Source organism: Miscanthus floridulus, chromosome 11, assembly GCF_019320115.1.
Source record: "Miscanthus floridulus cultivar M001 chromosome 11, ASM1932011v1, whole genome shotgun sequence".
NCBI lineage: Eukaryota > Viridiplantae > Streptophyta > Magnoliopsida > Poales > Poaceae > Miscanthus > Miscanthus floridulus.
In genome coordinates, this window is record NC_089590.1 from 92057046 (window position 1) to 92083879 (window position 26834).

Consider the following 26834-nt stretch of genomic DNA (forward strand, 5'->3'; position numbering starts at 1 on the left):
ATCAAGCCATTGCAATTTTTAAGTTCGAGCATACGCCATTACAATTCATTTATTTAGAGAACTATTATAATTTTATATCTCTTCCGTCCATGCCATTTTCTACGCCTTTCACCTACCTGGCCCACTCCTATGTCTAGAGGAATACGCGCACTGCGCCCGAGGCGGAGCGACCGCGCTAGCCCACGGCGGCCGACGCTCGAGGCGGAGCTGCGACGCTCGCCCGCGGCGGACTGCGCGCGAGGCTGAGCGGCGGCGCTCGCCCTCAGTCACCCTGCAGGGCCGCCCCGCCGGCCGCACGGTGCCTAGCACCCTGCCCTTCACGTAGGTGCCCATGAACGTGTAGAGGTTCTGCGCGGCGAGGCCCTGCACGTCGCCGTACTCCATGACGTGGGAGCCGAGGCTGTAGGTACTGTGCGCCGATGTCCGGTCCTTCACCGTCTCGTACTGCTGCCTCAGCGAACTCCGCGCGGCGGTCGCGCGCGTAGCTGTCCTCCATCCACGCGACGCTGTAGAGGCCCCCGAGGCAGGTGTCGAACTCGGGCAGCGGGTCCGGGTCGTCGCTTGAGCAGTAGGTGCCCCAGCTGCTCTCCTCCACGTTCCCCGCCGTGGTCGCGTACATGTCGATGTTCTCCGGCAGGAGGCCCTGGAAGATGCTCCCGGACTCGCACGCCTCCAGGTAGAACACAAGGCTCCGGTAGCCGCCGGCCGCGTGCTTCTTCTTGAGAGCGTCCACCAGGTCCTTGTATGACACTATGACGGGGAGGAAGTTGTTGACGTTCACGTCGACCTTGCCCATGTAGTCCTTGGGGACTCCGGCGTACACGTTGCTCGGCCTCGGGTTGTCCGGGCTGTCGGCGATGTCGTCGTACATGAAGACGATGATGTCGTGGGACGGGCCCAGGCTGTCACTGCAGGCTGCCTAGCTCGCCCACGTCCTTGTCCGTGTCAGCGGAATCAATAGTCTGTTCACTTCTGCTGGCCACCAGTGTTTTTCTTTCACAACCAACTAGAATCAGTCAGGCTCAGCCCAGAAATCAACCAGCGAATAGGCCGCAGGTCTCCAACGGTTAGAACTGCCCGAGTCTCCAGGGCTTGTAACGTCTAGCATCCATCGCGCCCATGCCACTGCCGGACGCGGTCACCGTGGCGTCTGCGATCCGCGCAACACGCTCGTCCGCTCATGTAGCGCGCTCGGGCGCACTCCATGTATAGGCATGGCCAAAGGCCACCGTTGTAATCTCTATATATCTAACACTTGAGATAAATACAAGGTGTGGGTTGGATCATATTTCCTTACGTGCTTTCCCTTCTACATGGTATCATCGTCCAAGGTTCTTCTTCAGAATCCCTTCGCCACTTCTTCCGCACCAATGGCGCCCTCTTCCAACCACTCTGACTCCTCCAACGACGACGGGTTCTCTGTCCCTCCCGCCTCCGCTTCTCAGATCCAGGGGATCTCCATCCGCCACCATGTTCTGGTCATCCTCGACATGGACGAGGAGAACTACGGCCAGTGACGCCTCTTCTTCGACTCGACCCTCGGCAAGTTTGGCCTCGAGGGCCATGTTCGTTCTACCACCCCGTCCGACGAGCGTGATGGTGAGTGGCGCATGGTTGACTCATGCGTCGTCAACTGGATCCTCACTACCGTCTCCAAGGGCGTCTTCGACATTGTTCGCCGCGATCGCCACGACGCCTTCTCTCTGTGGCACGCCATCGAGGGGCTTTTCCAGGACAACGAGCTGCAGCTTGCCGTGTACCTGGAGGCCGAGCTGCGTTCCCTGCAGCAGGGCGACATGTCAATGAACGACTACTGCACCAAGTTGAAGCGGCTCGCCGATCAGCTCTGCGACATCGGCCACCCTGTCTCCGAGCCGAGTCAGGTGCTCAACCTTCTCCGCGGCCTCAATCCCCGGTACCGCTACGTCAAGCCGGTGATCACTCCAAGTACCCGCCGCACAACTTCATGAGCGCCCGATCCTTCCTCATCCTCAAGGAACTCAGCGTCCAGAACGACGCCAACGCCGAAGCTGGTCAGGCCCTCGCTGTCACTCATGGCGAGCGATCCAGCGGTTCCTCTGGCTCCGCCTTCGCAACCAACAACGACGTGTCTTCCGCCTCGAACTCGCCCCGATCCAACAATCGCTCCAACAACGGCGGCACCAATAATAGATTCAACCGGCGCCGTGGTCGCGGTGGCGGCGGTGACGCGCGCCCCAACAACAACCAGTCCGTGCCATGGGCAGCGGGCTACAACCCATAGCAGGGCATGGTGCAGGCCTGGCCCATGCCCTTCCGCGCGCTCGGTGCTGGCATCCTGGTCCCACATCCCCCATTCCAGCCCCATCAAGCGATGACGTCGGCCCATCACGGCGGCGCTCCCTTGAACGTCTTTGACACCGGGGCGCTCTACGCCGCCCTCAACTCCGCCGGCGTCCCACATGCTCCGTCGAGTGCGTCGGACTGGTACCTCAACAGCGGTGCGACGTCACACATGTCCTCGTCCCCTGGTAACTGCAACTCCTTCTCAGTTCATCCTTCATCTTCTGTCATCACAGTAGGCAATGGTGCTCACATGCCAGTCACGCATCAAGCACAAACACTCATTCCTACGGCCACCTCTCCTCTTCAATTGAATTACATTCTTGTCTCACCATCCCTGATTAAAAATTTGATCTCTGTTCGACGCCTCACTCGTGACAATAACGTTTCGATTGAATTTGACCCTGTTGGCTTTTCCATTAAGGATCTTCATACCAGCGCGGAGATGCTCCGATGTGAGAGCACGGGCGACCTCTACCCTCTTCGGCTCCCACATCATCAGGCCCTCGCTGCTTCCTCAGAGGTCTCCTTATGGCACCAGCGGCTGGGACATCTAGGGCATCCTGTCCTTTCTCACATTTTACAGAATTTTTAGTTTCAATGTAATAAATCCGATGCTCATGTCTGCTCCTCTTGTCAAATGGCAAACATGTGCGTCTGCCGTTCAGCACTTCCACCACACATTCCTATTTTCCTTTTCAACTTTTACATTCAGATGTTTGGACATCTCCTGTCTACAGTTACTCTGGCTATAAATGCTACGTTGTTTTTCTTGATGATTACACACACTATATGTAGACCTTTCCCCTCCGGCAGAAATCTGAGGTCTTGCCCACCATTAGCGCTTTTATCGCCTATGATCAGAATCAGTTCAGGCTGCCTATCTTGGCGTTATGAACTGACAATGGCAAGGAATTTGATTCTAATGCCTTACACCTGCTATTCTCAGCGCACGGCATTCAGCTGCGATTGTCTTGCCCCTACATGTCACAGCAAAATGGGAAGGCCGAGCGCGTGCTCCGTACTCTTAACGATTGTCTTCGAACTATGCTTCTTCATAGTGCAGCGCTGACGGAGTTCTGGGCCGAAGCGCTAGCCACGGCGACCTACCTCATCAACCGCCGCCCTTGTCGCGCCACATGCACGCTGACGCCGTACCAGCTACTCTTCGGCGTCGCGCCGACCTATGACGAGCTGCGCGTGTTTGGCTGCCGCTGCTTCGCCAACCTCACGGCCACGTGGCGGCACAAGCTCGACCACCGATCCACACCGTGCGTCTTCATCAGCTACCCGACGGACCATCGTGGCTACCGCTGCTACGACGTCGCGACACGTCGGGTGATCACGTCACGCCATGTCGTCTTCGACGAGACTGAATTCCCGTTCCGCGCTGATGCGACCAACACAGTCGCACCTCAACCACCACCGGTGCTCGAGGATCCGCCTCCTCGCTTCCCTAGCCGACGTGCCGCGCCGCCCCCACCGACAGCATCAACACCGCCACGACTTGTCGACGCCATCGCGGCGCATCCAAAGCGCGCCCAAACGACGCGAGCGGCACCTCAGCCGCCTCCATCGACCGCGATGCCAAATAGTAGCGCTGCTCCGACGGCTTCACCCCCGCCTTCGCCCACGCCACCGGTCGCGCCATCAGCTACACCAAGCAACGCGGGCCATCCCATGGTGACCCGCGCTCGAGCCGGCATCCACAAGCCGAACCCGAAGTACGCGCTGACGGTGTCCGCAAACGTCTCACCGATCCCCCGCAGTGTTCGCTCCGCCGTCAAGGATCCGCATTGGTACGCCGCCATGAAGTGTGAGTTTGATGCGTTGCAGGCCAACAGAACTTGGACACTCGTCCCTCGTCCACCAGGCGCTCGAGTCATCACCGACAAGTGGGTGTTTAAGCACAAATTCAACCCCGATGGCCCACTCGAGCGCTACAAGGCCCGTTGGGTCGTTCGGGGGTTCCACCAACATCCCGGCGTCGACTTTGGAGAGACGTTCTCCCCGGTGGTCAAGCCGGCCACAATCCGTACCGTGCTCACGCTCGTGGCTACGCACAACTGGCCGGCTCACCAACTTGACATCTCCAGTGCCTTCCTCCATGGCAATCTTCAGGAGCAGGTCTACTGCCAGCAGCCAACGGGCTTCGTCGGGACTCTCAACGCCCGAACGCCATCTGCCTTCTCTCCAGATCCCTCTACGGCCTCTGTCAAGCACCACGGGCGTGGTTTGAGCGCTTCGTCGGCCATGTGACGTCTCTCGGCTTTGTCCAGTCAAAGGCCGACTCATCGCTCTTCGTGTACAACCGCGGCGGCTCGACGGCGTACCTCCTTCTGTACGTGGACGACATGATCTTGTCCGCGTCAACCACCAGCCTGCTTCGCCAAGTCATCACCCGCCTCTAGGACGCCTTCGCCGTGAAGGACATGGGACCGATCAAACACTTCCTCGGCATCAGCGTTCAGCGCAACAACACGGGGTTCTACCTCTCCCAAGCCCAGTACGCCGCCGATCTTCTGGAACGCGCCGGCATGGCGAACTGCAACCCCGTCGCCACACCCACGGACACGAAGTCCAAGTCGTCTGCTGCCGATGGTCACCTCCTCAGCGACGCCACCACTTACCGGAGTATTGCCGGGGCCTTGCAATATCTAACGATCACACGTCCTGATATCGCGTACGCCGTGCAGCAAGTGTGCCTGCATATGCATGCACCACGCGATGTTCATCAGACGATGCTGAAACGCGTACTCAGGTATGCAAAGGGACAGGCAACCTCAGCATTCAACTACGCACCGCGGCGTCGCCAACAATCACCGCGTATTCGGACGCCGACCGGGCTGGATGCCTAGACACGCGGCGTTCCATGTAAGGCTTCTGCGTGTTCCTCGGCAACTCCCTCATCTCGTGGTCCTCCAAGCGACAAACCACTGTGTCGAGGTCGAGTGCCGAGGCCGAGTACCGCGCCATCGCCAACGCCGTCTCCGAGTGCTCCTGGCTTCGTCGTCTCCTCGGCGAGCTGCTCTGCAACGTACCGACGGCGACCGTAGCATTCTGCTGACAATATCTCGTCTGTGTACATGTCCAAGAACCCAGTGCATCACCGGCAAACCAAGCACATTGAGCTTGACATCCATTTCGTCCGGGAGAAGGTCGCCATTGGAGAGCTCCGTGTCACGCACGTTCCCAGTGCGCATCAATTCACAGATGTGTTCACCAAGGGATTACCTTCCGCGCTATTCTTCGATTTTAGAGACAGCCTCTCAGTCACCACAGCCGACGTCCAGACTGCGGGGGTGTCAGCGGAATCAGGTCTCCAACAGTTACAGCTGCCCGAGTCTCCAGGGCTCGTAACGTCTAGCACCCATCGCGCCCACGCCACCGTAGGACGCGGTCACCGCGGCGTCTGTGATCCGCTCAGCGCGCTCGCCCGCACTCCGTGTATAGGCATGGCCAAAGGCCATCGTTGTAATCTCTATATATGTAACACTTGAGATCAATACAAGGTGTGGGTTGGATCATATTTAGCTTTCCCTTCTACAGTTCGCCGCCGCCGTATCCTGCATGCAAGAAGAAGAAGAAGAAGGATGGTGCCTGGCTGCCTGCAGCCGGCGCGGGCAGGACGAGAGGGCGGCCGCCAAGAGGAGCACGCGCGCGAGATCTTCAATCAGGCCAAGGAGACGGTCGCTAGCCACAAGTCTGGCAAGAACAACGCATCCTCGTCGGGCGGGCGGGATCTTGGCGGAGTCTGCGAGCGGGGCGGGGTCTTGGCGGCCACCGCGCGCACCGAGGACGCGACCCGCGGGAGCGAGGTCCTGCGGAGCGGAGCGCTGGCGCGGCCAACGCACAGCCGGCCCGGCTGCTCCCTGCGCATCACGGACCTCGGCTGAGCGCGGCGAGCGCAACCAAGGGCGTCGTGGAAGCTGTCGTGCGCGTCCAGTGGGCAGTGGGCCTGTAAGCGTCCATATGCGTTTTTATACGAATAGCCTGGCAGTGGAACCATGTACGCAGGAGGTGTATAAAATGGTACGGACGAGTGAGAGATAGAATTATAATGGTAATTCTGCGGATAGACAAATTATATCGGCGTATCTGAAACAAAATTGTAATGGCGTGCATAAAAAAAAAACTATTAGAAAATGCACCCAGCCTTCTTCCTCAGTCCCCCACTTCTGAATCCCGACTCGTGAGCGAGAGGCGACACGCGAGAGGGGCGAGGGTTTAGAAATTCCCCCGCCGGTTGGCGCCGCCGCCGACCCTCTCCGGCAGCCGGTTCGTTCCCCAATCGCTGCATTTCTCACTCCCTGTCTCTCGTGCGCATCCATCCCTTATCCTCACCTCATTCTCCGCAGAACTCGCAGCTTGCGGCGCATCCCTTCCCCACTCCCGGCGGCATGGACTGCGCAAAGTGGACGGCGGTGGCGGGCCTCTGCGACGACCTGATGGTGGATATCCTCTCTCGCTTGCCCGTCAAGGACCTCCGCCGTTCCACGTGCGTGTCCAAACCCTGGCGCGACCTCATCGCCGACCCCCTCCACCGCAAGAAGCTGCCCCAGACCCTGGAAGGCTTCTTCCACGATGGCGCTGATGGGCACAGCTATGTGCACTTCACCAGCCTGTCGGGGAGAGGAGAATCTGCTCCTCCAGTCGACCCTTCCTTCTCCTTCCTCACGGCGAAGCTGCCTTGGGTCGAGCGCATGGTCCTCTTGGATTCCTGCAATGGGCTCCTGCTCTTTGGGTGCACCCGGGAGAACAAGTTCGGGTACATCGTGTGCAACCCTGCGACCGAGGAATTGGTGACTATGCCCGCCAGCTCTGGTTCTTGTCCACCTCCTTCGCTTACTCCACTGGAAGACAGAACTGTCGATGTCTGTGATGGGGATACATATGCACACACCTATCTGATGTTTGACCCGATTGTCTCCTCGCGCTTCCACTTGGTCCAGTTCTGGCAGGATAGGTCGACGTTTGAGGTGAAAACGGTGCACTCTTACTCGTCTGAAACCAGGGCATGGAGTGACACGTCGAACAAGTGGGAGCCAGGTGAAGAGCGCGGTGGATGGGGGGTACTGCAGGGTCGTGGTGAAGCCATAATCCAATTCACGCGCGGCAGGGCTTTGGTCGATGGTCTGTTGCTTTTTATTGAAGCTGTTCTCCTTTTCATGCGCGGCAGGGCTTTGGTCAATGGTCTATTGCATTTTGTTGCCTACCATTATGAGGAAGAGGAGAATCTGATAGTTGCGGTGGATGGGGAAGGGACAATTTGTAGGATCATTTGCCCACCTGTTAAGCATGTAGTTGCCATTGCTTTTATTGGTCAATCCCAAGGCCATCTGCACTGCATCAGTACGAATCTGCAATCACAAGACTTCAAGTTCCATTTCACGCAACTGTCAGTTTGGGTTCTTGAGGACTATGATACACAAGAATGGATCCTGAAGCACAATGTGAGCTTTTCGCAGCTCTTTGGATCACTGAGTTGCCCAATCGACAACCACGATATTGTGGCCATTCATCCGGACCACAATTCGATAATCCTTGTTCAGCACTGGAACCAGAAACTGGTGTCATATGCCATGGATAGTAAGGAGCTGCGTGCTCTCTGCACTCTAGGAGAGGGATATCGGTCTATTACCCCGTATGTTCCATATTTCATGGAGTCACCGGTTCTTGCCACCAAGGACTGAGGTTGTTGCTTGTGGGATACTTCTCTGAATGTTCAGCAAGAGCTTGATCTTCCAAGTATGGGCAACTAACAGTGTGGGTAATCTACGTATTAGGTGGTGCAAATTTGGATTAATCTATTATCAATAGGTGATCTATTCTGCTGGTGCTTTAATGTAACCCTTTTGTAATGTTGTGAGAGTTGTTTACTAGACAGCATGCAGTTTAGCATTAAATATGCTAGTTCTTTTGTTAATGCATAATGCCATGAACTAGCCAACTAGGTCTAGTTCGAGCTACCCAGCACATCCAAGTTATGAGTTTGAAATGCTACACTTTGTGTTTCCAGAATGATGTCTCCATCTTTTATATGTGCTTCCTTTCTCTCAGCCTTATCGAGCAATTACTGACTGAATTTGTGTTTTCCTCGGTGATGTGTATGTTTATTTATGCTGAAATCGCATTTATTTTCCATATGATGCGGTGGTCATGTCTCACAAATGTTTGAAGTGAGAGCTCTGTCACATTAAGCTCGAATGTGACTGGTTGTTGTGCTGCTGGTTACTTGCATTCGCTTTGGCTGTCGAGGAGAAGCTGAATGAAGAATGTATTCTATTCAGCTATAGTCAATTATTCCTTATTACAACCAGTTTAAGTTGAGCTAGTGTTTTTCATAACATATTCTTCAACTGTAAGTGAACTGTGGATTTGTCTTTCTTCTGTCCTGTGCATGTGAAGAAATGAATTTTTTTCTATGTAATATTTCTCTACTTATTATATCTTGCAGTTTTACAATAACTTAGCCAAATGTTCTTATGCTGAAGAAGGAACAATAATTATATCCCATACTTTGCCAAATGCCAACATCCCTTTGTTTAGTAATCTTTAAAGCTTAAAGAACTAGAAGCATTATCCTTGAAATCTTCCTAGTTGTTTACATGGTATAGTGTTTCCAGCAAATGTTTCCATGTATGTGATACCCTCCACAAGTGGCTGGTGAAGACCGGATCGCGGTCGCTGACGATGGAAGTGGGGAAGCCATGAAGCCGCACGATCCCCTCGAAGAAGGCGCGAGCCACCGACGCGGCCGTGTAGGGGTGGCTGAGGGCGATGAAGTGCGCGTACTTGGAGAAGCGATCCACCACCGTTAGGATCACAGATTTACCATGGACCTTGGGAAGGGCGTCGATGAAATCCATGGAGATGTCGGCCCACACTTGGGAAGGCACATCCAAGGGCTGCAGGAGACCGACCGGTTGTGTCGTGGGCGTTTTGTTGCGCTGACACACACCACACGTGTGGACGTAGTCTTGTACAAGCTTGCGGTCGCCGGGGATGTAGAAGTCGCTGCGCAGCCGCACGAGGGTCTTCTGGACGCCCTCATGCCCCGTGGTATGCGCCAGGGTCACCACCTGATGGCGCAAGTCCTGCAGGTCGGGAACGTAGACACGTTTGCCATGAAGGAGGAAGCCGTCCGCGGTGGTCCAGGGCGCCTCCAGCGTCCCCACGGCCTGCTGCTGCAGGAGGCCGCGTGCCACTGGGTCCTCCCGGGTGGCTGCCCGGATGTCGTCGTAGAGGGCGAAGGACGGCCCGGACAAGGTGAACGCTGCCACTGCGTCCTCATCGTGGCGGGACAGCGCATCCGCCACCGAGTTGAGTCGGCCGGGGCGGTATTCCACCGCGAAGTCGAACCCGAGCAGCTTGCTAACCCACTGATGTTGCGGAACAGTGGAAAGCCGTTGGTCGAACAGGAACTTCAAACTGTAGTGGTCGGTGTGGACGAGGAAACGGCGTCCCCACAAGTACGGCCGCCAGTGCCGGACCGCCTGCACCAGCCCGATGAGCTCGCGCTCGTAGGCCGCGAGCTTGACGTGGCGCGCGACGAAGGGTCTGCTGAAGAACGCCAGGGGGCCCGACCCCTGCTGGAGGACGGCGCCGAAGCCTGCGCCTGAGGCGTCGCAGTCGACGACGAACTCGCGAGTGAAATCCGGCATCTGCAAAACAGGGGCTGATGACAAGGCCCTCTTGAGGGCGTCGAAGGCCTCCGCCGCCTCCGGCGTCCAGGCGAACGCCTCCTTGCGCAGGAGACGAGTGAGTGGAGCTGCGATGGAGCCGAAGTCGCGGATGAACTTGCGGTTGTAGCCCGCAAGCCCGAGGAAACCGTGGACGCCCCGGGGTGAACGCGGCATAGGCCACGAGGCGACCGCAGCCACCTTGTCGCTGTCCATAGCGACGCCGTCGGCGGAGATGACGTGCCCGAGGTAGTTGACGGAGAGCGTCCCAAAGGAGCACTTGGACCTCTTTAGGTAGAGGCCGTGAGCCTTTAAGGCGGAGAAGACGAGGCCGACGTGCTGGAGGTGCTCGGACCACGAAGAGCTGTAGATCAAGTTGTCATCGAAGAAGACCAGCACGAACCTGCGAAGAAAGGGCCGGAGGACGTCGTTCATCAGGGCTTGGAAAGTTGCCGGGGCGTTGGACAGCCCAAACGGCATCACCAAGAACTCGAAGTGGCCGTGGTGGGTGCGAAAAGCGGTCTTCTCGATGTCCACCGGGTGCATGTGCACTTGGTGATAGCCCGAGCGGAGGTCGAGCTTGGTGAAGAAGCGTGCCCCACGGAGCTCGTCGAGGAGCTCGTCGACCACCGGAATCGGGAACTTGTCCTTGGACGTCTTGTCATTGAGCGTGCGGTAGTCGATGCAGAAACGCCATGACCCGTCCGACTTCTTGACGAGCAGCACAGGGGCGGAGAATGGTGACGAGCTCGGCCGAATGATGCCCTGCTCCAACATGGCGGCGCATTGCCGCTCCAGCTCGTCCTTCTGGAGCTGTGGGTACCGGTAGGGGCGCACCGCCACTGGCGCGGTCCCTGGTAGGAGGTGGATGCGGTGGTCGTAGGTGCGCATGGGCAGGAGCCCACGCGGCTCGTCGAAGATGGCCCCGTGTTGCTGTAGGAGCTGGTCTAGCAGCGGCCGCTGCTGGTCGGTCGTGGTCGCGGCCAGGCGCTGCTGGTGTGTCGAAGCACCCGGGGCGCCCATGCACTGCCACGTGACGCGCTGGCCGCCTCGCTGGAAGGAGACGGTGAGGCCCTCGAAGTCCCACAGGAGAGGCCCCAAAGCTCCCAGGAAGTCGACGTCGAGGATGAAGTCGAAGCAGCCGAGGGCGAGCCCCACACACGTGACGGGGAAGGACTCGCCACCGATGAGGACGGGCAGATCACGGGCGATCCCCTCGCACGGCAAACGCTTCCCGTTCGCGACAGTGACACGGAGGTTGTTGCCGCCATGCAGAACAATCCCCAGGCGGCGCATGACCGTGCCCTGGAGGAAGGTGTGGGTGGAGCCGGTGTCTAGCAGAGCGAGGAGACGTTCCCCGTTGATGGTGACGGGCAGCAGCATGGTGTGGTAGGTGCGGATCCCTGCAACAGCGTACATGGAGACAACCAGAGCATTAGCAGTAGCTCCTTCTGGTGGTGTCGTGGGGTCCTCGGCAGCGGCGTCCGTGGCGTCCTCCGCCCCGGTGAAGATGTCATCGTCGATGTAGTCGGAGGACTCCAGGTAGAAGACACGCGGGCAGATGTGGCCGTGCACGTACTGCTCATCGTAGTTGTAGCAAAGCCCCTGGCGACGGCGCTCGAGCATCTCCGCCGATGTCAAGCGACGGAAAGTGTGGGCGGTTGTAGCGGGGCCGGTCGGGTTCGGTGCAGTAGGAGCGGGCGCACCGGCTGGAGTCCATCCCCCAGCGGTTGAGCGAGCCGAAGGAGTCTGCCGCTGGGGAGGGCGAGCGCCACGCTGTGCTGGTGCCGCGAGAGCCGTGGCCTTGCGTTCGAAAGTGCGCGCCAGGTACATGCCATCTGGAGGTCCCCGGGGTCGTGCATCTCCACGTCCACGCGGATGTGGTCAAGCAGTCCGCCCAAGAAGAGTTCCGCCTTCTGGCGGGTGGAGAGTTCCCGGGCGTGAGCCAGGACCGCCTGAAAACGGCCTACGAACTCCTCCACCGTGGAGTGGAAGGGTAGCCGGCCCAGCTCTGCCAGGCGAGTGCCGCGAATGGGCGGTCCGAAGCGAAGGCGACACAAGTCCTTGAACCGATCCCATGGCGGCTGGCCCTCGTCCTGCTTGAGGGCATAGTACCACGTCTGGGCATCGCCCGTGAGGTGATAGGACGCCATCCAGGTGCGCTACGAGGCTAGCGTGAGTTGGCCCCGAAAGAATTGCTCGCAGTGCGTGAGCCAGTTCAGCAGATCGACGGAGCTATCGTACGTCGTGAACTCGATCTTGTGGAACTTTGGCGGCCCGTGGCCCTGCGCGGATTCAGGGGCACCCCCCCGGTAGCCGGGCTCGTGGTAGGATGGAGCCAAGGGCGCCATGGTGCTGCCAGGGACGAGGAGGCCGTCCGTGCCGCCGTAGAGGGTGCCCGACACCGTCGGTGCGCCATGATCGGGCACGTGTGACCGAGGGGGCACCGACGTGTAGACCGGCCCGGAGGAGTTCAGCGCCCATGGCGGAAATCTGGGACGGCGACGATGGAAAACGGAGCTGGTGGATCGGGACGGACGACGAAGTAGGCGACGGTGCCGTAGAGAGCCCTGCGTCAGAGGGCATCCCGTAGGGGTAGGAGACCGGCGGCGAGTGCTAGAACGCGACCAACGGGGGCGGCGGAGGCAGTAGCGGCTGATGCGGCGGCGTGCCATACTGCAGCTGCGGAGCGCCATACTGCGGCGGCGAGGAGTTGAAGAGCTGGAGCATGGTGTTCATCGTCAGCCGCAGCTCGACCAAGCCATGGCTGAGGTCGACGATCGCGTCGGTCATCTGTTCGGGCGTGAAGACGGCGCGCGGCACCCTTGGCGCGCCCTGCGCCAGCGGCTGCGAGGAGGGCGGCACCAGGGCCGACGTTGACGCGGCCGCCTGGGGCAGGACGCCGGAGGCGGACAGCGCCGTCGTGGATGAGGGCGGAACGGCGGTGGTGGAGGGTTGGATCGACATGGCCAAGTCTGATACCAGGTTGATACGGACCTATACCTTCCCCTTGGTCGATCGGAGGTTGTACGTGTGCGGGGAGGCCGGATGCAAGGCACAGCGGTGGCCCGCCGTGGTCGCAAGGGGAAGGAGAAGAACAGGGGGCGGCGGCTAGGGCAACTCCAGGCTCCCAAAGGAAGCCGAGTAATTAGATTACTCTTGCTTAATCTGTCCACGGGAATTACAACTCCTATATATAGCTAATTGCTCTCTAATTATGGAAATAAACAATTAAGGATAAATATGGGTTTTTAGCCCCTAGCTCCTGGGCCTAATCCTCCTGGCCGATGGTGGCTTTAGCCACTAATGGGCCGGCGCCTTTGATACTGGACGCCGGTCATAACAGTATGCTTGTGAAGAATAAGTGGCACTATGTAACAGATGAAGGTAGTTGATTGTATTATATAGATTCTTTGCAATAATATAAATGCCTGGTTCTATTTTTTGTGAATACCAAAAGTGAGTTTAACGTCAGTTTCAACTTGAAGATTTGCCGTGTAATACATACAGGGGCAATCCTCCTACAGCTCTGACATCAGTTTTTTTTTATTGAATATGACAAATTCTATCTGTCTTGAAGTACAATCCTACAGTCTTTTCCTTCCGTTTAGCAGAAAGCTTCAGTTCTTCAGGCATTGGGCCTTTTTTCAGTGGCTACCCCTGAATCAACACTGTTTCTTCCATGTTTAGGTTTCTCATCTGAACTTTGACTATGAGTATCTTCTACCAGTTACTAGGGCTATGTTTTGGTAAGACGCCCCCAAAGCAATCTCCCCCATTCAAGCAAGTATGTACCTGTATAGTCTGCAGTTTGCGACGGTGTATCTTACTCCCTCTGTTCCATATTATTTGTCGTTTTCGGTTTTCGTGCCATAAGTTTGACTCGATTTGTAGAAAATACATACAACATTTGTATCTCCAAATAAATTTATTAAAAAACTAGATTCAAAGATCTTTCCAATGATACTAATTATGTACCATAAACATTAATATTTTGTAATATATATTTTATCAAAGTTGTTTCTCGGAAAGCGAAAGCGACTGATATTCTGGGACGGAGGGAGTATGTGGTAGCCTAAGAACATATCCTGGAACAGTACTATTATGGCTTGCGTGAAATATATTGATTTATTAATTCACTGTGATTGCCATCCCATATTCCATGTGAGTGCTGCTTAATATTACTCTTGCTCAGGGTCTTTTACCAATAGTTTATTCTTGTAGGTGTTTTTATTTGACTAGAAACTTTGCGGCGCCCTACCAGCCAGATTATGAAGCTCAAGATGACAAGAGAGATCATAGATTCTCAACATCTCATAGATCTTATAGAGATCAATAAATGCCAATTTCTTAAGCACGAGTAGACAATATATTTTTTGCAAGCAATAACACGGGTCTCTATGAACCAATTTGGTTTCATGCCTGAAAGGTCAACCATGGAACCCATTTTCTTAATAAGATAAGTTATGGAGCGGTATAGGGAGAAGAAGAAGGATCTACACATGGTTTTTATTGACTTGGAGAAGGCTTATGATAAAATACAAAGGAATGTTATGTGGTGGGCTCTGGACAAACATAAAGTCCCAACGAAGTACGTCGGGCTCATTAAGGACATGTACAAAAATGTGGTGACTAGTGTTCGAACAAGTGATGGAGACACGGATGACTTCCTAATTAGGATAGGACTACATCAAGGGTCAGCTTTGAGCCCTTATCTGTTTGTCTTAGTGATGGATGAGGTCACAAGGGACATACAAGGGGACATCCCTTGGTGTATGCTTTTCGCGGACGATGTAGTGCTAGTTGATGAAAGCCGGACAGAAGTGAATCAGAAATTGGAGTTATGACGGGAGACTTTGGAGTCCAAAGGTTTTAGACTCAGTAGAACATATGAGATGTGACTTCGGCACTACTACTCGGGAGGAGGAAGATATTAGTTTGTAAGGTCAAGTAGTGCCTAGGAAGGATACCTTTCGATATTTAGGATCAATGCTACAGAGAGACGGGGATATTGATGAAGATGTTAGCCATAGAATCAAAGCAGGGTGGATGAAGTGGCGCCAAGCATCTGGTGTCTTATGTGATAAAAGGGTACCACAGAAGCTAAAAGGCAAGTTTTATAGGACGGTGATAGACCTGCTATGTTGTATGGTGTAGAATATTGGCCTACGAAAAGACGACATGTTCAACAGATAAGTGTCGCGGAAATGCGTATGTTGCGTTGGATTTGCGGTCATACAAGAAGGGATCGAGTTCGGAACGATGATATACGTGATAGATTAGGGGTAGCACCAATTGAAGAAAAGCTTGTCCAACACCGGTTGAGATGGTTTGAACATGTCCAGCGGAGACCTCCAGAGGCACCAGTGCGTAGTGGAATCCTAAGCCAGGATAGTAACGTGAAGAGAGGTAGAGGAAGACCGAAGTTGACTTGGATAGAGGCAATAAAAGGAGACTTGAAATGATGGAATATACCTAAAGACTTAGCCTTAGACAGGAGTGCTTGGAAAACAGCTATTCACGTGCCTGAACCTTGATTGCTTCTGCTGGGTTTAAACTCTAGCCTACCCTAACTTGTTTGGGACTTAAAGGCTTTGTTGTTGTCGTTGTTGTTGAAGATTACTTAGGGATATACATTCAGTTAAGTTTTTGGGAGCAGAAGGCTGTAAATTTAATGCCAAGGTAGTATGTTTATAGTGTATGAGCTATTAAGGCTGGATTTGTTGTATCTGAGTTGAGATCTTCTTTCTCATAAGTACAGTTACTCTCTGAGTGGCCACTTTCTCCAATTGAGATTGCAACATAGTGATCGTTTGGGGCCAATGCCAAAAAGGTTTCATTCTGGTGGTGGTTTTTGCAGGGCGTTCTGTCTAGTGACAACAATTGACTACTTAGTAGTATAATACCCAATGACATTTCTACATAATGATGAAGAACTTGACTGCGTTCTCCAAATAATGATCATGTTTCCTTTCTTACAAAAGTCGCTGCTTTACTTTTTCTGCAGATTATGTCTTCCCTTCTCTTTAGTTTTCGAATCGTTATTCTGTATTAGTGATATGGTTGAGTTGCAGCCATTCTTATTATTTTCACTACTAACATAGGCTGTCGGTGTTGTTCACACACCTGGATGTAACTGCAAATACTCTTTAGGCAACTCTTGAGTTGTTTAAAATCTGATATATGTATTTAGTATTTTTCATCACATGAAAGAGTGTGGTTAAAAAAGAAATCCTTATGGATCTGCATCAATTGAACGATTTTTTAGTGCTAACTGCTATGAGCCTATGTATGCACACGTAAATTTATAGACATATTTTGATCTGTATGATTGTCAGCTCTATTTGTGGTTCAAATTATTATTGGATGTGTTATGAACAACAGGTGTGTTAACCAGTGCATGCATCGTCAGTCACTCAGTCTTTTCTCAAACCAACCAATGGACCCTTTGTATCTGTGAACTATGACATTTGTTTTTGAGAATGAATCGTGATCATGTTGAACTGGTTATGTCTGCTTGCCCTTGGGCACTATATATGTTTCAAATAAATAAGCATGTGTTTACTCAGATTATTGTGCCATCAGTCCTCTTGTGATCTATTCTTTGCTCCTTATCTGGAAGACATCATTTAGCTATTATCAGTTACCTACATGGCTTGAGTCATTTCCTGTGGTTGACCAAAAGATTTGCCATCCTACTGAATTTGATTTCTACTTGTGTAGTCATGCTGGTATTCAGGTATGTTGGTACCTCGGTGCACATCCTTTTCCAGAACAGCAATTTTCATATATTGAGTGTCAAATAGCCATTACCATGTCCTTTATGATGAGAATCATTTTACTGCTGATGCACTGCAGATCTCATCTCAATTTATTCTCCCGTAGCCACCGTCACATATCTCTTTTTTTCGTTTTTTTTTTGTTTCTATAATTGATTATTTTTCCCTTTTCTTTCAGTACCTCTACCCTCCCTAGGTCAACAAGAAATTCCAACTTCAGCTACCAGTGAAGTGGTTTGTCAAAACTCAGGTAAGCATTAAGCATAACCCTTGGTCTGTTCATATATTTTGATGGTATCCAGAAATCTGATGGCAAACCACAACATTATTTTTGTACTGAGTGGCTAAATTCTATTTTGGATTTTGTTTATTCTACAATTCAGTATATGAGAACCAGATACATCATTGTTATCTTCTCAAATTTGAGTACAACTATAAAGATAGGCAAAGGCAGTTCGCTCTCAAACAATTTTGATTTTTTAATTATTCATCACTATAGAAAAACATTACAAACTCTTTCAACTTTCCTTATCCCAGCACTATAGTACTGTCGGTGTTTTAGACCAGGGGATCCTCAACCAGCTAGTGAATTTGTTCTGCGTGTTCCCGATCCCAGATGGTGATGCAAAGAGACACAAGGTTTATACTGGTTCGGGCAATTCGTGCCCTACGTCCAGTCTGAGAGATTGATCTTGTATTCCTTACACCGAAGTGCTTGTAGTAGGGGGTTACAAGCTAGGTGAGAGAGGGAGCTAGTCCCAGGTCTCGGCGTGGAGTGATGCGGGCTGCCTAAGACGTTGCTCTCAGGCGGCAGGGAAGTGTGCGTGTTACAGAGTGTTGCTTTTGTGGGTGCCCCCCTCCCCCCACAGAAATGACCCAAGTCCTTTCCTTTTATAGTTTGAAGGGAGGACAAGGGTAGTACATGTGCTAACTATACGGCGTCATGCGAACAGAGGCGGCGTGTCCGAGCCCTGTAGCCTGTTCCTGTGGCGGTGTGGTCGTCGGAGCGGTCCGTCCTTAGAGCGCTGGGGCGACGTGCTGGTCACATCCGATCCTTGTGCGTCATGGGAGCTCCAGGGCTGCCTTGGAGCGGGCGCGGCAGTCAGCGTGCGGGTCGCTGTGGATTGACTGCGCGCGAGGTCGAGGCTCGGTTGGTGCCGAGGCCGAACCGCGGTGGGGGGTCTCGGCAGACGTGAATCCCGAGATAGCCGAGACCCTGACGTAGAGTGCCGAGGCTCGGAGGGAGCGGTCGATTTGGTACACTGGTACGGAGGCGATGATGACCCGGGCCAGATTTCCCATGCTACGTTGTCCTCGGGGCGGGGGTTACGGGGCACAGTGCAGTTCAGGCGCTGATCGTGAGCACAACGCCAGAACACAGTGGCCGGTAATCCCCGCTGCGCCTTATCCCAGCCGGTATGGTGTTGATGTGACTCCTTGTCTTGTCGGCCGCTCCGCGGTGTCGAGCCGTCGTCCGGCTGAGATTGCGGGAGTGGTTGACGCATTAATGGGACGTGACATGCTGTCGGAAAGACCGGCCGAGGCGGGAGCACAGGTTATTGTCAAGCCAGCCTTGAGCGATACGGAGAATAGTTGTCTCATTCGAGGCTGTACGCACGGGGCCTCGGGCGAGACGGAGATTGGGCTCCTTGCCGAGGCCTCCCGTGAGAGGCCTCGCGCGAGGCGGAGATTGCGTCAGGGCGCCGAGACCTCCCGTGCGAGGCCTAAGGTGAGGCGGAGAGCCGGTGGGCTCGGACGGGGCTAGTGATGAGCCCATGGCTTACCCTCTAGCTTTGTTGTTGATGGGATTTAAGTGACCCTTTTGGTGTGCGCTCGGGGTACCCCATTTTATGGTACCCGACAGTAGCCCCCGAGCTTTAGGGGGAGTGCGTGCACTCTCCCTAAGGGTTTGTCGAGATTTGGCTTGCAGCGGCCCCTGTAGGGATTGTGTTTCGCTTCTTGAGGTTTCGGTGGGTGCGCGCGAGCGCACCCGCCGGGTGTAGCCCCGAGGCCCTGGAGGAGTGGATTTTACTCCTCCAGGGGCTTTTTTCATGTTTTGAGTGAGAAGTTTTTTATCGTATTTGCCGAGCCCACAAGTGCGAGTTCGGGTCGCGGGGTTTCGGCAAGGTCGCAGGGAGAGCCCCCGAGCCTCTGCACGAAGCAAGAGGGCGGTCAGGGGTGCCCCTGATTTTTTGTGCGACCCTCACGCTTCCTTTTCGCTCGGAAGGAGGGGTGGAATGTGCCAGGCTACCCTCGGTGGGCACGAGCGGTGGCACTTCCGGTGAGCTGTTATCGGGTAAGTCCGAGTGGAGGCCCGCGCCCCGTTCGCTAGGGGACGGCTAGTGGTCCGGAGACGCACTCCAAGGGTACCGGAGGGTTTCTCTAGTGGGTGCCGAGGCCGTTCGCTGGGCCCCGATGGCTCGGTGCCTTCCTACGGTGGGATCCCATTCGGAGACCTCCCTGCCGGTCTCGGACACGACTTAGGACGCCCCGAGTGATTGCTTGCTCAGGCCTCGGCCATTCATGGACTCACCCATAGTCGTCCCTAACTCTATTGCCCTGGGGCGGCTGTCGAAACCTCAGGGGGCCCAGCCTTCGAACCCCTAGACCGTAACGGGCTCGGTGCCCTTTATCGTATTTGTAACGAAACTTCCAGCGCGGGCTTAGGTCGTTTATCTTTGTCTTGGGTGCAGGAGGAGCCCCTGAGCCTCCGCCCGGAGCGAGAGGGCGGTCAGGGGTCCCCTGGCTTTTTTGTTCGTCCCTCATATATCATTTTCGTTTGGACGGAGGGGTTGTTTGCCGAGCCCATTCGGGTACGAGCTGGAGCCGCTGGGTCTCGGCAAGGTTGCAGGAAGAGCCCCCTAGCCTCTGCATGCAGCGAGAGGGCCGTCGGAAGTTCCCCTGGCTTTTTGTACGCCCCTCGCGCGTGAGGGTTTGTCTGCCGAGGCCCCTTTGGGCGCGAGCCTGGGTCGCAGGGTCTCGGCATATCTGCAGGAAGGGCTCCCTAGCCTCTGCACGGAGCGAGAGGGCCGTCGGGAGTTCCCCTAGCTTTTTGTACGACCCTCACGCTTCCTTTTTGCTCGGAAGGAGGGGTGGAATGTGCCAGGCTACCCTCGGTGGGCACGAGCGTTGGCACTTCCGGTGAGCTGTTATCGGGTAAGTCCGAGTGGAGGCCCGTGCCCCGTTCGCTAGGGGACGGCTAGTGGTCCGGAGACACACTCCAAGAATACCAGAGGGTTTCTCTAGTGGGTGCCGAGGCCATTCACTGGGCCTCGGTGGCTCGGCGCCTCCCTACGGTGGGATCCCATTCGGAGACCTCCCTGCCGGTCTCGGACATGACTTAGGGCGTCCCAACCGTTTCGCTTGCTTGGGCCTCGGCCCCGTGTGGGCTCGCCCGCGGTCATCCCTGACTCTGTTGTCCTGGGGTGGCTGTCGAAACCTTAGGGGCCCAGCCTTCGAATCCCTGGACCGTAATAGGCTCAGCGCCCAGTTCCTTCATCTGAAAGGAATAGGGCGGGGGGAATATCTTCCCCATTGGCTCGGCAACGGCTGGCGCGCCTTTTGAGGCAGTTTTCTGGGGAGACAGAACGACACCTGCCCCATTGGCTCGGCAACGGCTGGCGCGCCTTTTTTGGCGCGCCTTTTGAGCGGATGGGACGCAACTGTTCCCGCAATTAATGAGAAAAAGGTGGGCGCATGGGCGGTAAAATCGGATCCGGGTTAACCGCGCCGGATCCAGGGGAAACTTCCCCGATTTCATCGTCCGTCCGTTTCGCCTTCACCCTACATAAATACGCAAAGAGCCTCGCCCCTCCCCACCTTACCTTGCCTGCGTTAGCTCTGCCCCCATCGAGCCGTCGCTAGAGCAGCGGGTGCCGGGAAGAAGAAGGGAGAAGAGCGAGCCAGGGAGAGAGCGAGAAAGAGAGAGAGAGAGAGAGAAACTCACCGCCGCATTCGATCCCTCCACCGCATCCATGGCCGGTGACATCATTGTCATTGAGGCGAACCCTTAGGATCCATCTGACGTCACCGCGGAGATGCTTCAGTCGCTTGTCGACGGCGGACTCCTTCGTCCGGTGACGGACCCCAACAGGCTGGAGTGGATCGCTCCGTCGGGCGAGCCGGAGCCGAGGCCTCACGACGGTTATGTCGTGAGCTTTGTCTCCTTTCACGAGCGCGGCCTCGGCGTCCCGGTGGATCGGTTCATGCGGGCGCTCCCGCACTACTATGGCGTGGAGCTCCACAACTTCAACCCCAACTCCATCGCACAGGTGGCCATCTTCGTCGCTGTTTGCGAGGGGTACTTGGGGATTGCTCCCCATTGGGAGTTATGGCTCCATCTCTTCTGGGCGAGGCATACCACTAAGCCGACGGGCACGTCGGGAATGAGGAAAGCGATGAGGGCCGGCGGCCGCACTCTCCAAGTGCGCCAGGACCGCCAGCACCTCTACATCCCGGCCCAGCTCGCGTCATCCAATCGTCGATGGTACACGAGCTGGTTCTATCTTCGCAATGACGACGGAGGACTCCCCCCTACACTAGGCAGATTATGGGGAGCTGCCCGAAGAGGTGGAAGTACGGCATCCCAAGGGAGGATCAGCCCAAGCTGCAGCCACTTCTGGAGGGGCTGGAGAGGCTATGGGGCCGTGGCCTTACCGCGGCTGTGGTCATGGCTGCCTTCCACCGCCGGAGGGTGCTGCCGCTGATGGCTCGGCGGCGGCGCCTATTTGAGATGAGGTCGGGTGAGCCCAATGAGGGTATCCGGATGTCCTCCTCCGCCCTTTTCGATGAGGAAATTCTTCGTCGGGTGGGGGAGACGGTGGAGGCGAAGCTGAGGGGTGGCAACCTGACCCCCATCACGATGCACCCATCGCGGGGGTTCCTCTCACTGGTAAGTCATGCGCCGCCATAGCCCCCGAGCCTCCTCCATTTCTCCTTACTTCTCGTTCCCTTATGCGCGTTCGCCGTTCCTGCAGGGGATGAGGGACATGCGCGCCTCTCCGCCGCCCGTTCCCAAGGACGTGAGGCGGCGAGCGATCAACCGGGCGCACGCCGAGGCACAGAAAAAGCGGAAAGGCGCCAAGGCGGTGAAGCGCATGAAGAAGATCCTCGCACGCGAGGAACTGGACAAGCGCCGCCGTCAACAAAGGAAGGATGGCCTCCCGTTGGAGGAGTCCCCATCGTCGTCGATATCGACGAATGCCTCGGACGGGGATGACGAGGGCGAGATGGGGCGAGGTCCCCTGGACCATCTCCCTGACATAGGGGAGGTGGTGCCTGGGGCGTTGGCAAGCAGCCCGGCACTCCCGGGAGGAGGGGGAGGAGCTGACCCGGGGTCGGCAATTGCCCGCTCCGGGGCCGAGGCCGACACGCCCGAGGCACGGGCGTTGGGAAAATGCGCTGTCAGCCCGGTGGGCTCGGCGGCGGCGGTGGAGCAAGTGGTGGCGGAGGCGACGCAACTGCCCCCGCAGAGGGCCGAGGGGGCGTCGGGGTCCGTTGAGGACCAACCAGCGTCGATGGACACGGAGGCCATGCCTCTGCCGCCGCCACCGCCTTTGCAGACAAGGGTCGCCGTGGCAAAGTGGTTGCCGCCCCGCTCGAGGTAGGTGTATTTTTGGTGGGGTCGCTGTGCTTTCCGTTCGTTCTTTTGTCTTGTGCTGACCCTGTAAACGTTTTGTCCTTAGCCGGAAGCGACCTGTGGAGGTGCCTACCTTGGTGCCCCTTAAAGTGCTCAAGGTTAACCCTGGCTCCACCACCCACTGGGTGGCGAAGGCACAAGCCGCCCTATAATGTGGCGCGGCGTCGGCGAGGGCTAACCCGAAGGAGCAGGCCACCCAAGGAGTGGCTGCCGAGGCGGCCCTGACATAGGAGGGGGAGGGAGCGCCTCCGCCCCGTGATGGCAAGGCCCGTGGGTCAGATGCGGCCGAGGTTCCCTTGGCCACCGAGACCATTGGGACCGAGGTCCTTGGGGTTTCATAGGCTGGGGCGACGGAGGCTGCGGCGCCCAGGACCATCGAGGCCGCTGCGGCGGGCGCCGGAGCCCTCGCGACCGCCGAGGCCACGATGGTGGAGGCCGGAGCCCCCGAGACCACCGAGGCCACGATGGTAGAGGCCGGAGCCCCTGGGACCACCGAGGCCACGATGGTAGAGGCCGGAGCCCCCGGGACCACCGAGGCTGACGTGATCGTGGCAAGGCCGCTGGCCTAGGAAGTGGAGATGAGGGCGGCGGAGGCCTCGGTGGCACCCTTGGTTCAAGGCCCGCTGTTGTTGCGGGAAAGCACCCGGGAGGTAGAGGTCCTTCCGATCTCCTCCGACGATACTTCCCGGGCACAGGAGATGGCCGGCGCCGAGGTGGCCGGTGTCGTGGAACAGCCGGTTCCAACCCTGGGTGAGGGAAGCTCGGCCCTCACGCGAGTACGTCCTGAGCCCCACGGGTGGGATCACCCGCATGTCCTATGGCAGAGCCGGGACGACCCTAGGGCGGAGCCTCTGTTTGCCCTCGAGGATGCGGCCAAGGGCGGCCACTGGGACATGTTTGAGCAGTACCGCCAGCTGGCAGAGCGGTCATTACGGACGGCTCTGTCCGTGGTGGCCAACGATTTGCCCGGAGTCACCCAGGTTCATGCTTTCTTCTCTTATGTGGTGATCTTTTTCCGAGTTTTCTTTGTAGGGATTGACCCCTGTTCTGTTTCCCCTAGGAGCTCGAGACCCGATCTCTTGGGAAGTCGGTCTTTCTCCAGCGGGAGAGGGACGTCTGGGACCAGCTTCAGCGGCAGAAGGGCCTTCTTGCAGGCGCCAACGAGCTCCTGTCAGCACGGAGCGTAGAGGTGGAGGACCTCCGCCTTCGTTGTGCCGACGTGAAGGTCGAGGCGGCCACGGCCCAGGAGCAGCTCGCCCCTCTGGCGGCGCGGGTCAAGGAGTTGGAGGAGGAGCTCACCCGCGTGGCCAATGATCGGGATGCCTTTAGGTCTCGGGCCAAAGAAGCCATGTCCTCGGGCAAGGCTCTTGCTGGGCAGCTGGGAGCGGAATAGAGTGCGCACCAGCTGACAAAAGGTGCTTTAGATGAGGCCCTTGCAGCGGCTGAGGCCTCGCGAACCGAGGCTGTGGTTTGGAGGGGAAAGGCCGAGGGTGAGTCCTAGTCCCCTCGTTTTATTTTCTTTTCCTTTGTTCGCTCCCTAACTTCTTGGTGTGACACAGAGCTGGGGAGTGAAGCTTCCAGGGCGGCCGAGGCTTCTAGAGTCGAGGCTCAATGTCTGAAGGAGAAAGCCGAGGCTTTTCGGGGCGAGGCCCGACACTGGGAGCTTAAGGCCAAGGGTGAGTTCCATAGGCTTCCGTCCCTATTTAGCTTGTTTTTCCCCTCGCTCAACCCCGTTCTGTTTTCTGTGGTGCAGAGTCAGAGGCGGAGGTTACCCGGGCAGCCGAGGCTTCCAGCGCGGTGCAGACGGTGCTCGAGACCGAGATCGGGGAGCACGAGGCGCTGAAGAGTGCCACCCGTGCCGCCTGCGAGGCCCTGGTGGTCGAGGGGGTTTAGTCAGGCAGCTCCCTTGGGAGCTGTCTGATTGCGCTGAGCGGTCAAGTGCGTGAGCGGCTCCGCGGAGCGCAGCATACGGGCGTCAAGCGCGCACTAGCCGTCATCGCCTCGCACTACGTTGGTGTTGACCTTCAAGCCATCAGCGATGGCTACGTCTTACCCAATGATGATGATGAGGCCGACGAGGTGGTGACAAAGCTGTTGGAGGTGGCGGAAGGCCCTGGCACCGCGCTGGCAACGTTGTTTGAAGAGGAGGTGGTCCCTCCCCCGCCGTCTGCCGATGCCGGAGGTCCTGAGCCTTGACCTGGGCCCAAGCGGTCATGTAAATAGAGTAGGAATTAAATTTGTATCGTAACGCTTGTGGCCGTCGAGGCCTCTCTTTTTAAAGTACTTGTGTTTCTTTAATCGCTTTTCTTGTGTTTCCGAGCCTCTACCCTCTTGTTGTCTCTGATCTGATTTCTTTGCAAAAAACCTCTTTGGAGCCTGAGCCGTCCCTTGGGCGAAAGGTGGTGAGGGAGCGCCGTAGCCCGGAGGCTTAGGCCGTCTCACGACTCAACCGGCCTTCTGGCCCTGAGACGGGCTTTTGGTCATTGGGTTTTCCGCAACCGATTCGTCAGAGCATGCTAGAGGGTTTGGCGTAGGAATTTTTTTTGAAAAACGACTAAAAAATGGCACGTGGGACTTTAGGGGGAATCCCCCATCTAGCCCCCGAGGGAGATTCGGTTCTGTGGAGGCAGAGTCGAGTCTCCCTTATAATGTCATCGTATTACCGAGACCAACGATAGGCACGGGGAATTTCTCGAAAAATTAGAACAACTAAAAAACGGGTTTCAATTGTATTCTGAGAAACAATATATACAATGCTTGGAATTTTAAGGATAAAAGCGACGTAGTTGTTCTATGTTCCAAGTGTTGGTAAAGATTTCGCCCTTTTCGTTGGCTAGCTTGTAGGTCCCAGGCTTCAGCACTTGGGCGATGATGTACGGTCCTTCCCATGGCGGGGTCAGCTTGTGGCGGCCCTTGTTGCTCTGTGCTAGCCACAACACTAGGTCGCCTACCTTCAAGTCTTGACCTCGGACGCGCCGGACCTGATAGCGCCGTAGGGTCTGCTGGTATTTAGCCGAGTGCAGCAGCGCGACGTCTCGGGCTTCCTCCAGTTGGTTGAGGGCGTCCTCTCGGGTGGTGCGGTTGCTTCGTTCGTTATAGGCCTGTAGCCTTGGGGAACCATATTCCAAGTCAGTGGGGAGGATGGCCTCGGCCCCATAAACCAGGAAGAAAGGCGTGAACCCCGTGGCTCGGCTTGGGGTGTTCCTCAGGCTCCAGATGACCGATGGGAGTTCGGCGAGCCATTTCTTGCCAAACTTCTTCAACCGGTTGTAAATTCTTGGCTTGAGGCCTTGTAGGATCCTGCCGTTGGCCCGCTCTACTTGGCCATTGGTCCTTGGGTGTCCTACATCGTCGTTGATGCGGTGGTGTACGTCGCGAGCCCATCGTCGGGCTCCTCCGCCATCAGCGTGGCCCTGCTGCTCCTGCTCGAGAGTGTTTCAGAGCTGTTGCAGAAGGAGTCGATCTTGCTCGACCTTGGCCTGAAGCTCGCGGAGCTACTCTAGGTCCGGGCGTCGAAATTGTCCGAGGGCAAGGTTCTCGTTCCGTGCTACCGATGGAACAATGCGTGAAGGCGTGGCATCGCCCGTTCCCTGATGAAGCGGAGTGCGGTTGCCTACCCCCTCATCCTCGTCGCCCATGCTTGGCATCCCAAGTCCGACATGGAAGCACTCACGAGTGGGATCGTAAGTACCTTCATTGTCAGAATCGGAGTAGCCAAGGCAATAGTCACTTACGGCCAAGAAGCGGCGCATGGTTTCGCGGTCGTGGAGGTCGGAGAAATCCGCTCCAGCCCATACCTCATCCTCCTCCAAGGAGTCGGCGTGAGTGTGGGTCGACGCGGTGGTGTTGAAGTCGAGAACGAAGCGCTGGCAGCACCCTAAGAGATCCGTGTGAGTGGAAGCGTAGGCGTGAGCATAAGAGGCGGCGGCATTTCTCAACCCGAAGGGGTATGGAGATGGTGCCGTCGCCGAGCTCTACTCCGCCGGAGTTGGCTCCTCAGGGAGTGGTGGAGCGGAGCTTGATGTCGGGGCGTCGCCGGGTGCCACCGGCGTTTTTCCCTTGTCCAGGCTTAGGCTAGACAGATCCCCAACCAGGGACCCTATGCCAATAGCTGGTCGTAGGACACCGGCGGAGAGCAGCGAGTCGCCCTGGGTTTGCGTAGCATCGGGGTGATCCTGCTCGCGTCGTGCCCGGCGAGCGCGGCGAGAGCGGCCGCCCGGGCGCCTGGGCTGCCGGTGCGTGACGTCGTCGTCGGTAGGCGGGGCTCAGGGTGTGAGAAGTACCATGTCGTACTCGTGCCCTAGAGACATGAACTCCAGGCTCCCAAACCAGACCACCGTGCCAAGACGCAGCGGTCGTACGGGGTCTGCCATCCGGAACTTGTTGGGATGACGAAACTAACACGCAGAGGCC

The 26834-nt window shown here is 56.4% G+C and overlaps 3 protein-coding genes across 4 annotated transcripts; 2 read left to right on the forward strand and 1 right to left on the reverse strand.

Moving 5' to 3' along the window:
- Nucleotides 1–108: 108 nt before the first annotated feature.
- On the reverse strand, nt 109–871 carry LOC136492453 (vacuolar-processing enzyme gamma-isozyme-like). Its single transcript, XM_066488463.1, has 2 exons — nt 446–871; nt 109–363 (listed from the first exon to the last, which is right to left on the reverse strand). Exons 1-2 carry the CDS (start codon nt 869–871, stop codon nt 109–111), a joined length of 681 nt encoding a protein of 226 aa, XP_066344560.1.
- A 163-nt stretch (nt 872–1034) lies between these two features.
- LOC136490858 (uncharacterized) lies at nt 1035–2982 on the forward strand. Its single transcript, XM_066487054.1, has 2 exons — nt 1035–2510; nt 2747–2982. The coding sequence occupies exon 1, from the start codon at nt 1611–1613 to the stop codon at nt 1968–1970; it is 360 nt and encodes a 119-aa protein (XP_066343151.1). The 5' UTR covers nt 1035–1610; the 3' UTR covers nt 1971–2510; nt 2747–2982.
- A 2561-nt stretch (nt 2983–5543) lies between these two features.
- Nucleotides 5544–8919, forward strand: LOC136493928 (F-box protein At1g52495-like). 2 transcript variants are annotated; one of them, XM_066490051.1, is made up of 2 exons: nt 5544–6600; nt 6690–8919. In XM_066490051.1, exon 2 carries the CDS (start codon nt 6723–6725, stop codon nt 8013–8015), a length of 1293 nt encoding a protein of 430 aa, XP_066346148.1. In that variant the 5' UTR covers nt 5544–6600; nt 6690–6722; the 3' UTR covers nt 8016–8919. The 2 variants fall into 2 exon arrangements, with proteins under 2 accessions (XP_066346148.1, XP_066346147.1); XM_066490050.1 differs by having other exon boundaries at nt 5545–6600; nt 6681–8917.
- The last annotated feature ends 17915 nt before the right edge of the window (nt 8920–26834 follow it).